This window comes from Ranitomeya imitator, chromosome 1, assembly GCF_032444005.1.
Source record: "Ranitomeya imitator isolate aRanImi1 chromosome 1, aRanImi1.pri, whole genome shotgun sequence".
In the NCBI taxonomy this organism is placed as follows: Eukaryota; Metazoa; Chordata; class Amphibia; order Anura; family Dendrobatidae; genus Ranitomeya; species Ranitomeya imitator.
Genome location: NC_091282.1, coordinates 301149712 through 301163293, shown reverse-complemented (window position 1 = coordinate 301163293; position 13582 = coordinate 301149712). Strand labels below are relative to the sequence as shown.

General features: G+C 43.0%; 2 protein-coding genes across 3 annotated transcripts in view; one reads left to right on the top strand and one right to left on the bottom strand.

Annotated features, from left to right (window-relative positions):
- GGT5 (gamma-glutamyltransferase 5) overlaps positions 1–10045 on the bottom strand; it is a 184466-nt gene extending 174421 nt beyond the window's left edge. Inside the window, exon 1 of one of the 2 annotated variants that reach the window (XM_069757388.1) lies at positions 9605–10045. In XM_069757388.1, coding sequence (XP_069613489.1) covers positions 9605–9765 — 161 coding nt within the window. In that variant the 5' untranslated portion in view covers positions 9766–10045. The remainder of the gene's footprint in view (positions 1–9604) is intronic. The other variant, XM_069757378.1, reaches the window with a different exon arrangement.
- Positions 10046–11914: 1869 nt separating this feature from the next.
- Positions 11915–13257, top strand: LOC138670234 (uncharacterized). Its single transcript, XM_069757399.1, has 2 exons — positions 11915–12104; positions 12243–13257. Exons 1-2 carry the CDS (start codon positions 11989–11991, stop codon positions 13126–13128), a joined length of 1002 nt encoding a protein of 333 aa, XP_069613500.1. The 5' UTR covers positions 11915–11988; the 3' UTR covers positions 13129–13257.
- Positions 13258–13582: the final 325 nt, after the last annotated feature.

The window sequence follows — 13582 nt, the reverse complement described above, 5'->3', positions numbered from 1 at the left end:
GAAGACAGGGAACTCGCTCAGTTGAGACAGACAATGGGTGGTCCTGAAACAACTCCCCGGCCAGAGTAAGCGAGATGCCCTGTCCTTGGGGATGCTGCAGATTCTCCGACAATGGGAGAGGCTTCAACTGGAAGGTTTGCTGTATCGGAAGATGCAGTTGGTCCGAGAATTGAGCTTCACCTGGCAAGTGGTGCTCCCCGAAGAAATGATTGATGAGGTGGCCATGGACGCTCATGTAAGAGGGGCTCACTTCGATCCAGAGAAGATGTTTCAGTGGTTGCAGAAGCTGGCCTATCATTCCCGATTGAAGACGGCAGTGGAGGAGGCCTGCAGACAATGTGGAAGCTGTGAATTGGCTAAACCTCCAGAACAGAGAGCTCCTACACAGACCATTGTGACCTCCGCTCCCTTGGGACTGCTAATGATCCACTACTTGACCATGGGTCCTGCTTATCTCGGATATGAACATTGTTTTGTGATGACCGATCATTTCACTAAGTTAGCTGTAGTGACTCCGACCAGGGATCAGACGGCTGAGTCAGCTACACAGGCCATCTGTCGAGATTTCATCCGAGTGTATGGATGTCTGAAAAGATCCATTCTGATCAAGGCGCCTGCTTTCAGGGTCGAGTGATGGAGGAGCTTCACCACCTGTGTTGGATTGAAAAGTCCAGGATTACACCCTACCATCCGCGGGGGAATAGATCCTGTGAACATTTCAACCGGACGTTGATTCAGATGTTGAGAACGTTGGGGGAAGACAAAAGTCCGTTGGTCCGAGTATGTAGCTGAGTTGGTCTGGCGGTACACACCATACACCATGCTGTACGGCTGAAAAGGACAAGAGATTACCAAGCTGGAGTTAGACCCAGAGGAGGACTACCCACAGACGGGGGTGTCCACATGGGTCCATGAACATTGACATTGCTTGCAGACACTGCATCGACTAGTAGAGATTAGGTTTCAGGAACTTGAACACCACGAGACGATGCCTCTGCAAGGGACAGCTCTCAAGGCTGGGGACCGAGTATTGGTCCAAGACAAGCGACCTCAAGGCAAATTAGAACATTGATGGGAACAAACTCCGTACCGGGTGAAACGCCGAATTGGAACTGATGGACCCATCTATGAAGTTCAGCCTGAGGGAGAAGAAGGGGGCTCTACCTGAGTAGTCCTTCAAAGCATGCTACATCCGTGCCTGTCACAAGATCCCAAAAGAGAAGGAAGAGCGCCAAGTGTTCTCGAAGTGTCCATTCCACTAACCTTCAATTATGATGAAGAAGAAGAACCAGCAGCAGCGTGCAGCCAGGTGAGCAGCGTGCTCTGTCCGAGCTGCGTTGTTTGGTCCCCGCCTCTTCCAGCGGGACTGCTGCAGAGAGAAGTGCCGTGCGCTCAGTAGCTGCCAGAGAGAGAAGTGCCATGTGCTCAGTAGCTGCCAGAGACAGAAGTGCCGTGCGCTCAGTGACTTTGAGTACCATGCACGTGTAGAGGAGAGAAGACCAAGTACCGGACAGACTTTTGGGGCCTAACCTGCCACTTGCTTAACGCCGTTTACATTTGACTCTGAGAGTGCAGCAGCCTTGTTTGTTTTGGCCACACGTGCTTATGGACTAGGGGAGACCAACTGCTGCCGCCAGAAGATGGGCCTCGCTTAAAAGGACCCCATCTGAGGACATCACCTGGCCGCTGCCGGTTTTACAACCCCCCTGCAGGATCATCTGCTGCAGAGGACCATACAGAACATGATAAGTTTCTTCATTGGACTGCTGTTGTTTTATAGTTGCTACCCCTATTATCCCCCCTTTAACCATTAACCTCCCTGCGAGGAGTGAATACCTTGTTTTATTCAATTGTTACATCTTGTTAACCCTTACTCTGCCTCCTGTTTGTCACGGCATGTAAAAAAAAATTTAAACAGGGCGTGAAATGTTTTTTTTCTCACAAAATCCAGCAGATAATTTGAAGGTGAAATCAGAGTCTGGTATTTTCCACCAATGACATGACATTCAGGTGTGAGTGGGTGACCTGTTTTATTTAACCCCGTAGTGACTGGGCCAAACTTTTTAAATCTGACCAGTGTCACTTTATGTGGTAATAACTCTGTAATGCTTCAACATATTCCATTGATTTGAAGATTGTTTTTTCATGATACTTTATACTTTATGATAATAGAAAATTTAGTTTGATATGTTTTGTGTTTATTTATTAAAAATATCAGAAATTTGACAAAATTGTAAACAAATTTGCAATTTTCAAACTATGAATAATTACCCCTTTAATCAAGATAGTCACACCACAGAAAAACCTTAATAAGTAACATTTCCCACATGTGGGCTTTACATCAGCACCATTTGTAAAATGCTATTTTATTTTGTTAGCATTTTAGGAGGTTTAAAAATGTAGCAGCAATTTTTCTTTTTCCAAGGAAATTTGCAAAATTAATTTTTTAGGGACCTATCCAGGTTTGAAGTTACTTATGGGGTCCAATATATTATCAACCCCCCAAAAGTGATTCTATTTTTAAAACAACACCTCCTGACATATTGAAAACTGCTGTCAGGTAGATTATTAACCCTTCAGGTGCTGTTCAAGAATTAATGCTAAGTGACATGACAGGAATGTAAAAGTGTATGTTTACCACCTAAATGTCGCTAACTTCTGAAAGGGTTACTGTAGCCGGCAGACTCTAAGGCCCCTATTTGGTCGTGAATTGCCATGGCAAACATCAGGACGACAAAATCATGATCTCAGGGTGACAATGGAGATAAAGAGGAAGCCCCCACACCCCGTTAACCATTTATATGATGTTGTCACTATTGACAGCAGCATCTAAGGGGTTAAACAGATATGGATGGTGCCGAAACTGAGCATGGATGATGCAGTAACTTGTCAGCTATAGTGTCCAGCTGCTGGATTATCATCTGTATGGTCTCTTATATCTCAGGTCAGTAAAAAGACAAATTGTCTATCATTAAGGTGTTAAAGGGAACTTGTCGTGTCCTTTTTCCGCACTGCACAAGCACGGCTGTCCACTGGACAATGCACAAGCACAGCTTCACGCTCCGCACTGCACAAGCACAACTGCCCACTGGACAATGTACAAGCACAGCTCCACGCTCCACACTGCAATAGCACAGCTACCCACTGGACGATGCACAAGCACAGCTCCACGTTCCACACTGCAATAGCACAGCTACCCACTGGATAATGCACAAGCACAGCTTCATGCTCCGCACTGCACAAGCACAGCTCCACGCTCCGTACTGCACAAGCACGGCTGCCCACTGGACAATGTACAAGCACAGCTCCACGCTCCACACTGCAATAGCACAGCTACCCACTGGACAATGCACAAGCACAGCTCCATGCGCCGCACTGCAATAGCACAGCTACCCACTGGACAATGCACAAGCACAGCTCCATGCGCCGCACTGCACAAGCACGGCTGCCCACTGGACAATGCACAAGCACAGCTCCACACTCCGCACTGCACAAGCATGGCTGCCCACTGGACAATGCACAAGCACAGCTCCACGCTCCACACTGCACAAGCACAGGATTTTACAGTGGATTTGAATAACGGCAACACAACCCAGAACGTCTATTAAATTGTGTTTGCAGCGACACCCTTGACTGAATGAAAATGAAGCACACCCCTATGACTTAATGAGCAGGTACGATGCACACTGGACCACTAAGAACGCACTGGGAACAGTTTATATGCTAAAAAAGACATGACAAATTCCCTTTAAATAAAACAGGTCACCCACTTACACCTGAATGTCATTTTATTGGTTGAAACTACCAGAGTCTGATTTCACTTTCAAATTATCTGGTTATCCTAAAGATTCACATATTTGTACCAATCACAGACATGCGATATTGGATAATTTTGTAGCACAGTTTTTAATGAAAAAAACGTGTTAGTGATGCACATTGCATCATTAACAACGCACTGGGGACAGTTTAAATGCTAAAAAGGACGTGACAGGTTCCCTTTAAAGAATAGGGATATATCCAAGTCTGATCTTCAGAACACTATTGGTTTTTAATCACTGCTTAACGCGCAATGGTGCTAGTAGATGCCCTTGTATTGGGATTGTACAGTGAACATTGCTGCAATCTTCTCATCATAATTTGCCTTCTCTTTATATCCACTCATGGTTTTGGGTTAAAATGTATTATAAAAACTTCTAAAAACCTTATGACTGGTTCTGGGTTTCAAAGGTTATTGCCAACATTTAAAGTTATCTGGGAACAGGGATCTGAAATGTCTTATCAGAGGAAAATGCTTCTTTCTTAAGATAGGATCCATATCTTCTCCTTCCCTTGCCTCTTGAACTGATAATTCACTCAGGGAAAAAAAATATGTCGTCCTCTACACAAGACTTAATTCCAGCTCTACGTACAGGGTTGTAGCTGCCTAATGAAGAGGTTGGAAGGAAAAGCAGACTGAAAAAATAGGAAAGGGAAGTTTACTGACCCAACTGCTTTTTTAAAGTAAGCTACACTATATGCGAAACGCGTGTCGGGGTCCTGGGATGGCTGGTGTTGGCAGGTAATGGTGTTATTGCACTATTGAACATTATTAGAAGCTCTGCTTGTGAGGGGTCTCCTTGGGATCAATTATTGTGCATTATATTTAATTATTATTCTATTTTGCTTAGAGTTTCTTTGAGGGGTCATCGTATGAATTAAGGCTCTCATAAAGGCAATCTTGTTATTTGTTTACACAATCATGATTTTATTTATGTTCTGTGTCTATGGTTGTGATACATCATTGACCACACTGCCTTATCTTTTTATGGGGTGTTTTTAATTCTTTGTCCTTCACACTTTACTATATGTGAATGTTTTATTTATTTATTTATTATTAGAAAATTATTTTGATGAGTTATTTATAGGTTTATATCAGTATTTGGGGACTAAGATAAAGTGCATTACATTTTTGTAATTTTAGTATGGGTCTTTGGGTCTACTACTAGATATTACTAGTTTATTTCACCCCTGAGATGGATTCACATCTACAGTGATCAATACTTCTGTAAAATGTCCACAATTCTGCTACTGCTTCAGAACATGTGTTACAGGAGTACTGATTCCTTATGTCTCTGTGTACCGTGCATGGGAGACACTCTGCCAGCAAGAATCTATTAGCTCAGAGTCTGCAGATAGTTACATAACATAGGTTACATAGTTATTAAGGTTGAAGGAAGACTATAAGTCCATCTAGTTCAACCCATAGCCTAACCTAACATGCCCTAACATGTTGATCCAGAGGAAGGCAAAAAAAAACCCATGTGGCAAAGAGTAAGCTCCACATTGGGGAAAAAAATTCCTTCTCGACTCCACATACGGCAATCAGACTAGTTCCCTGGATCAACGCCCTATCAAGGAATCTAGTATATATACCCTGTAACATTATACTTTTCCAGAAAGGCATCCAGTCCCCTCTTAAATTTAAGTAATGAATCACTCATTACAACATCATACGGCAGAGAGTTCCATAGTCTCACTGCTCTTACAGTAAAGAATCCGCATCTGTTATTATGCTTAAACCTTTTTTCCTCCAAACGCAGAGGATGCCCCCTTGTCCCTGTTTCAGGTCTATGATTAAAAAGATCATCAGAAAGGTCTTTGTACTGTCCCCTCATATATTTATACATTAAAATAAGATCACCCCTTAGTCTTCGTTTTTCCAAACTAAATAGCCCCAAGTGTAATAACCTATCTTGGTATTGCAGACCCCCCAGTCCTCTAATAACCTTGGTCGCTCTTCTTTGCACCCGCTCTAGTTCAGCTATGTCTTTCTTATACACCGGAGACCAGAACTGTGCACAGTATTCTAAGTGTGGTCGAATTAGTGACTTGTATAGAGGTAAAATTATGTTCTCCTCATGAGCATCTATGCCTCTTTTAATGCATCCCATTATTTTATTTGCCTTTGCAGCAGCTGCCTGACACTGGCCACTGAATATGAGTTTGTCATCCACCCATACACCAAGGTCTTTTTCATTGACGGTTTTGCCCAGAGTTTTAGAATTAAGCACATAATTATACATCTTATTACTTCTACCCAAGTGCATGACCTTACATTTATCCCCATTAAAGCTCATTTGCCATTTATCAGTCCAAGCTTCTAGTTTACATAAATCATCCTGTAATATAAAATTGTCCTCCCCTGTATTGATTACCCTGCAGAGTTTAGTGTCCTCTGCAAATATTGAAATTCTACTCTGAATGCCCCCTACAAGGTCATTAATAAATATGTTAAAAAGAAGAGGGCCCAATACTGACCCCTGTGGTACCCCACTGCTAACCGCGACCCAGTCCGAGTGTGCTCCATTAATAACCACCTTTGTTTCCTATCCCTGAGCCAGCTCTCAACCCACTTGCACATATTTTCCCCTATCTCCATTATTCTCATTTTATGTATCAACCTTTTGTGTGGCACCGTATCAAAAGCTTTTGAAAAGTCCATATACACTACATCCACTGGGTTCCCTTGGTCCAATCCAGAACTTACCTCTTCATAGAAACTGATCAAATTAGTCTGACATGAACGGTCCCTAGTAAACCGGTGCTGATACTGGGTCATGAGGTTATTCCTCTTCAGATACTCCAGTATAGCATCCCTTAGAATGCCCTCCAGGATTTTACCCACAGTAGAGGTTAAGCTTACTGGCTTACTCGGCTTTCCGAGTTCAGTTTTTGTCCCCTTTTTGAATATTGGCACCACATTTGCTATACGCCAGTCCTGTGGTACAGACCCTGTTATCATGGAGTCTTTAAAGATTAAAAATAATGTCTATCAATGACTGTACTTAATTCCTGCAGTACTCGAGGGTGTATTCCATCCGGGCCCGGAGATTTGTCAATTTTAGTGATTTTTAGACGCCGCCGCACTTCCTGCTGGGTTAAGCAGGTGACATTTAATTGGGAATTTTTATCACTAGTCATTTTGTCTGCCATGGGATTTTCTTGTGTAAATACTGATGAAAAAAAGTCATTTAGCATATTGGCTTTTTCCTCATCCTCATCCACCATTTCACCCAGACTATTTTTAAGGGGGCCAACACTATCATTTTTTAGTTTCTTAATATTAATGTAGTTAAAGAATATTTTGGGATTATTTTTACTCTCTCTCTCTGGCAATGAGTCTCTCTGTCTCAATCTTAGCTGCCTTGACTTGCTTTTTACAGAATTTATTTAATTTTTTGTATTTATTTAATGCCTCCTCACTACCTACTTCCCTTAATTCTCTAAATGCTTTCTTTTTGCCACTTATTGTGCCCCTTACAGCTCTATTTAGCCATATTGGTTTCCTCCTATTTCTAGTCTGTTTATTCCCATACGGTATATACTGTGCACAGGTCCTATCCAGGATGCTAATAAATGTCTCCCATTTTCTTTGTGTATTTTTGTGTCTCAGGATATCGTCCCAGTTAATTGCACCAAGATCCTCTCTCATGCGTTGGAAATTTGCCCTCCTGAAGTTTAGTGTCCTTGTAACCCCTCTATTACACATCTTTTTAAAGGATACATGAAAACTTATTATTTTGTGATCGCTATTTCCCAAGTGACCCCCAACCCTTGCATTTGCTATGCGGTCTGGCCTGTTGGTTAATATTAGGTCTAGCAGTGCCCCCCTTCTTGTTGGGTCTTGAACTAGTTGTGAAAGGTAATTGTCTCTCATAGTTGTCAAAAACCGATTACCTTTGCTGGAACTGCAGGTTTCTGATCCCCAATCTATTTCAGGGTAGTTGAAGTCCCCCATAATAATGACTTCTCCATTGCTTCCATTATTTTTGGAGATTTATAACAAAGCCCTATCAGTAATTCATTATTTTTCCCCCTCTCCTTATCTCCACCCACAGAGATTCTAGATTTTCATTAAATTCACCTATATTATCACGCAGGATGGGTTTTAAGGACGATTTTACATACAGACACACCCCACCCCCTCGCTTATCTGTATGGTCATTTCTGAACAGGCTATAGCCCTGCAAGTTAACCGCCCAATCATGGCTCTCATCCAGCCATGTTTCAGATATCCCCACCAAGTCATAATTATGCTCCAACAACATTAGTTCTAATTCGTCCATTTTGTTGGCGAGGCTTCTGGCATTAGTATACATGCACTTGATGTTCCTCTCTGTACCTCTATTTCTTAAATTATTAGCTGTTCTAACCCCACCCCCCATGCCACCGCCACCCCCAACTTCCTTATTTGTGCCAAGGTCTCTATCTGCATTATCTTCCCCTACTATAAAATGAATACCCTCCCCCCCAATTCCTAGTTTAAACACTCCTCCAACCTTCTAGCCATTTTCTCCCCCAGCACAGCTGCACCCTCCCCATTGAGGTGCAGCCCATCCCTAGCGTAGAGCCTGTAGCCAACTGAGAAGTCGGCCCAGTTCTGCAGGAACCCAAACCCCTCCTTCCTACACCAATTCTTGAGTCACTTATTAACCTCCCTAATCTCCCGTTGCCTCTCTGGCGTGGCACGTGGTACAGGCAGTATTTCGGAAAATACCACGTTGGAGGTCCTTGCTTTCAGCTTGCAGCCTAATTCCCTGAAATCATCTTTAAGGACCTTCCACCTACCTCTAACCAGCCCCTCCCAGTAATCTGTCCACCCGATCAGCGATGTGTCGGACTCGAGCGCCAGGTAGGCAGCACACCGTTCGACGATCCCTGTCTTTGTGACAGATTGCCCTATCTGTTCCCCTAATAATTGAGTCTCCCACTACCAGCACCTGTCTGGCCTGCCCTGCTCTCCTATTTCCCTCCTTACTGGAGCAGTCACTCCTCCGGTTTTCAGAGGACATGCCTGGCTACAGCAGTGCTACCCCTGTACTGGCACCCCCCTCATCTGCCAACTTAGCAAACTTAGTGGGGTGTTCCAGATCAGGACTAGCCTCCCTGGCACTCTTCCCTCTATCCCGCTTCCTAACTGTCACCCAGCTTGCTACTTCACCATCCTGCAGCTCCATCCCACCATCCCCCCCCTCATCTGTCCCATTGAGCGTCTGCTCCGTGAGTAGAAGACTCCTCTCCATATTGTCTATGGATCTCAGTGTTGCCAGCTGCACATTTAGATCCAGAATCTGGTTTTCCAAATGCACAACGTGCTCACATCTCGCACAGCAGTATGCACCCTCGATCGGCTGCTCAAGGACTGCATACATGTGGCAAGATGTGCACTGGATGGCATTAACAATAGTGGAGCACATTTCCTAATGGGGATTGCACCAGACAGAAAAGTTAAATAAAAAAAATAAAAAATAAATGGATGGGAAAACTGGTGAAAAATGCAGGATATACATTTTCTAATCACCAAAAAGAGTGTTATTTTTTTAACTTAAACATACAGGACACCTTATTCAGAACAGTCACCTGATCGACAGGCACCCTTTAGAAGCCCAACGCAATCAAGTTCATAATGGTAAAATACATTACACTTTTATGGAATAATGATATGAATGGCAATAATGCGCGTAAAAGTTTTACCGTATCCAACGACATGGAACAGTTTCCTTTCCTTCCATTAGAGGAAATAGATTTTTCTCTGTAGGAGTAATGCTGTATAAAGGCCACTTACCTGCCAATATTTGAGCAGATCTCAGAGTCTGCAGCTACGGCTCCATTTAGAAATCCTTCACAGTCGGATTCTCTAAGCAATAGTACCAAGGGGATGACGATCACAATAGCCAGGAAGAGGGCAACGATGAGAGAATAGAACAAACTTTTGGATATTGCCATTGTACCAGGATTTTAAATTGCGGCTGATGTCTTTGTAAGCAGTCTGCTTGTTACATGCTTTACAATGCTGTTCTTTCCTGGAATTCCTTCGTTTTTCACTCCTGACTATAGGCTTTCTTCATAAATCTTCTGTCTCGCTTGGTTTTGCATTTGCCTGGTGAGGAGCAGAGTAGCTTTCACTTACAATGTAATAAACAGGATATAAAACGTCTTTATCCCTTTTCAGATCCTTCCTCGTTCTAACAGCTGCCCACCCCCCTCCTTCACATCCATACACAACACGCATTCAAAGTTTGGCTGAAAATAAAATCACTGAGAACTATGGCCCCGATTCATAATTTGCTATTTATTAAAGTCATATTTCTTTTTTCTTGTCTTGTGATATTCACTGACATTTTGTGCTCACACAGTTAATGAATTTGGCGCAACATCAAAAATGCTCTTTATTTTTGTCTTCAACTGGTTTTTGCAACTTTGTTTAGTGAAACATCGTGAATCCTTTAAAATGTTGCATGCTAGTCTTCAATTGCTGTCAAAAAGAATCAGGAAGGAATGAATTCTGTTCGGTTTGCATGCATACATGAAAGCCACAGTGATAAATGTAAGATAGCAAGGCTGGCTTCACAATTCTGAGTTTCATGGTCTGTGATTTCTAAATGGGCTTCAGTTCTCCTGACCCAAAGTCAACCACCCCATATATTATTGGCCAGAAAATCACAGTCTATACACAGACTGAAAATCAAACATATAAAACTGGCTTTAAAGAAAACCTGTTAACAGCCTAATGTAGGGGCAGAGACCTTGATTCCAGCGTTGCTAGCTGTAGTTTTGATAAAATTACTTTATTATTAGAAGGAGATTATAACTAAAGGACTAGTAAACCTACTGCGGCGTACTCCTCTATATTTATGAGCTCTGTATAACCCCACCCAGACCACTGATTGGCAGCTTTTTGCCTATGCACAGTGTACACAGAAAGTTGCCAATCTGTGATGTCTGCGGGGTTATGCCCTGCATCCCGTCACGTTCCTTCCTAATAAAGCAGGTACGTGTTATGTGTAAAACGATGTCTTATGTGGTACTGTTTTATTGTGTAGTCATATGCTAAGTAATGTTATTGTCACGCTGCTGCAATGCAGGTAGGTGCAGGTTCCACTAGATGGCAGTAGAGTGGAAGCAGGACTGTATCGAAACAGAGCTGGCCTGCAGTGCAGCAGTGAGGCTACCACAGGTGGCAGCAGAATAGTCAAACTAACCCGGTCAAATTTTAGATTGTAGCACAGTACAGGAATAAGCAAACTCACTGTCAGAGACATGCCAGGGAGTCAGTAATGGTCAGGAGCGGATTAGCCAAAAGACAAAAGATGGAAGCAGGTCAGGATACTAGCTAAGTCAAAACCAGGGAGTCAGCACACTGACGGGAAACACGGAGTCAAGATGGGAATTGGGGAAAACAGAGACACGGGTTCAGACAGCAATGCAGCAGGACAAATCAGAGCAATTAGAGTCAGCTACAGCAGCACCAGGCAAAAACTACAACTGACATTGCCTGGAGGAAGCAGCAGTAATAAATAGCCAACCTGAACCCAAAGAGAGGCTGAGAAAGGTTAACTCTTGACATGACAAGACCGGGAAAAAGGGAAAACGAGACTCAAAACCTGGTCTGGATCATGACAGTTATTATGTTTTTGTACTGTGTAAGTCTAAGTTCACATTTGCGTTGTGCGCCGCAGCGTCGTCGCCGCAACGCACAACGCAAACAAAAACGCAGCAAAACGCAGCGGTTTTTTGAAACGCAGTTGCGTTTTTACCAAAAAGCGCAGCGTTTTTCGACGCATGCGTTTTTAGTGCAGTGAGTCATTCTTCATCCCCCTCCCACAAAAAAAAGTGTCTACACAATAGATAAGGACCACCAATGGCTAGAAGAGGGTTGGTGTTAAAAATGTGTATATACCATGGCAGAGATGAATTCCTCCCATTTTGCTGGTATTCATGATGGAGTGAACCATGGACAGTATCTACATGGATATGGAGATGGAATTTGCCTTGGCTCATGCCTATGCTGTTGCCTGTTTTAATCAAAGGGAAAGGGAAAAATGGAGATGGAGTCGTCGCCGCTTTTGGATACACCCTATCGTTGAAGTCAGGGAGAGCCGTGGAGCATACCATTGCTTGTTCGGCGAACTGAATGACAACCGGGAAAAATATTTCGAATATACCAGGATGTCACAGGACAGCTTCCGCTATCTTCTGCGTCGGGTGGAAGGATCCATTAGCAGGCAGGACACGCAGCTCCGGAGAGCTATTTCCACAGAGGAACGGCTGCTGGTGACTCTACGGTACGTTGCTGTTTGAATGACTGTGATATGTATTTACTTTTTATTTTATTTATAATTTTTTTTTTTTAATTGTAATGGTCAATGTACTTTTATAAATTACAATGTACTTTAATCTAAATTTCTTTATCTTCTTGGCAGTTTCCTGGCTACCGGAGAGACGTTGAGATCACTTCATTTTCAATTCCGGATTGGAGTCTCCACTCTTTCAGGAATTATTGCTGAGACATGCCGCGCATTGTGGGATAATCTCCGGGAGGAATTTTTACCCGTCCCTACAAGCGAAATCTGGGAGGCCAACGCACAGAAATTCGAGCAAGTGTGTTCTTTTCCAAACTGTATTGGCGCAGTGGATGGAAAGCACATTCGGATTACCAAGCCTGCGAAAAGTGGATCACTTTTCTACAATTATAAAAAATACTTTTCAACTGTGCTCATGGCAATTGCCGGTGCGGACTGCCGTTTTCTCGCAGTGGACATTGGTGCATTTGGGCGTGCAAATGACTCGCGCACATTTAAAGAGTCGGATATGGGCCAAAAATTATATGGCAACAATTTTAATTTCCCACAGCCACAACCTCTTCCCCACACCGAAGGCCCTGCAATGCCATTTGTTGTGGTTGGGGATGAGGCATTCCAAATGTCTGCCAACCTATTGAAACCCTACTCCAGTCGGGGCTTGGACCATACAAAAAGGGTTTTCAATTACAGACTGTCCAGGGCCAGAAGGACTGTGGAATGCGCCTTTGGCATCCTTGTCTCCAAATGGCGGATATTAGGATCCGCCATTAATCTTAAAATTGAAACAGTGGATGAGGTGGTGAAGGCTTGTGTGGTTCTCCACAATTTCATTATGGCCAAAGAGAGACTAAATGTGGAACTCGATGAACCCATAGCCAACCCATTGCCCGATTACCATGATCATCCTCTCAGGACAAGTGTGGAAATTGCGCAGATGCGTGATCGTTTTGCGGCCTATTTTGTGTCAGATGTTGGCCGTGTGTCATGGCAAGATCAAATGGTGTAGTAATGTTACTGTTGGACTGTGTTCTGATTGTAACTACACCAATAATACCACTACTGTGACTGTGCTAACAATGTATGAAAATAAAGTAATTCTCCAGTAAATGTGCAATAAATGTTCCGTTTAGGTTGGTTGGGTATATGTCAAATTTGGCATCTAACTATAGTTCACAAATTTAATGTGCCTATAAAAAACTGGAACCCGTTGTTTTTAAAATGTTGTTGTTTAATAAAAATTTTTTCTAATTTTTTAACGATTCAAATAACATTTTTATACCATACCATAACATATTTACTTGTTTGTCTGATCACCGTGTATCTTTGTGTTTTACAGCAAAAGCAACGATAACAGCAATGTTTTGCAATGGTAACCAGGGTAAATATCGGAAGCGTGGCCCTGCGCTTAGCAACATGATGTTTACCCTGGTTACCCGTGGGCCTCTGCATCGTTGGTCGCT

Coding starts and splice junctions, on each gene's coding strand:
- LOC138670234 (XM_069757399.1), top strand. CDS start 11,989: ATGTCACAGGACAGCTTCCGCTATCTTCTGCGTCGGGTGGAAGGATCC. Junction 12,105..12,242: donor CGGCTGCTGGTGACTCTACG/GTACGTTGCTGT, acceptor TCTTCTTGGCAG/TTTCCTGGCTACCGGAGAGA.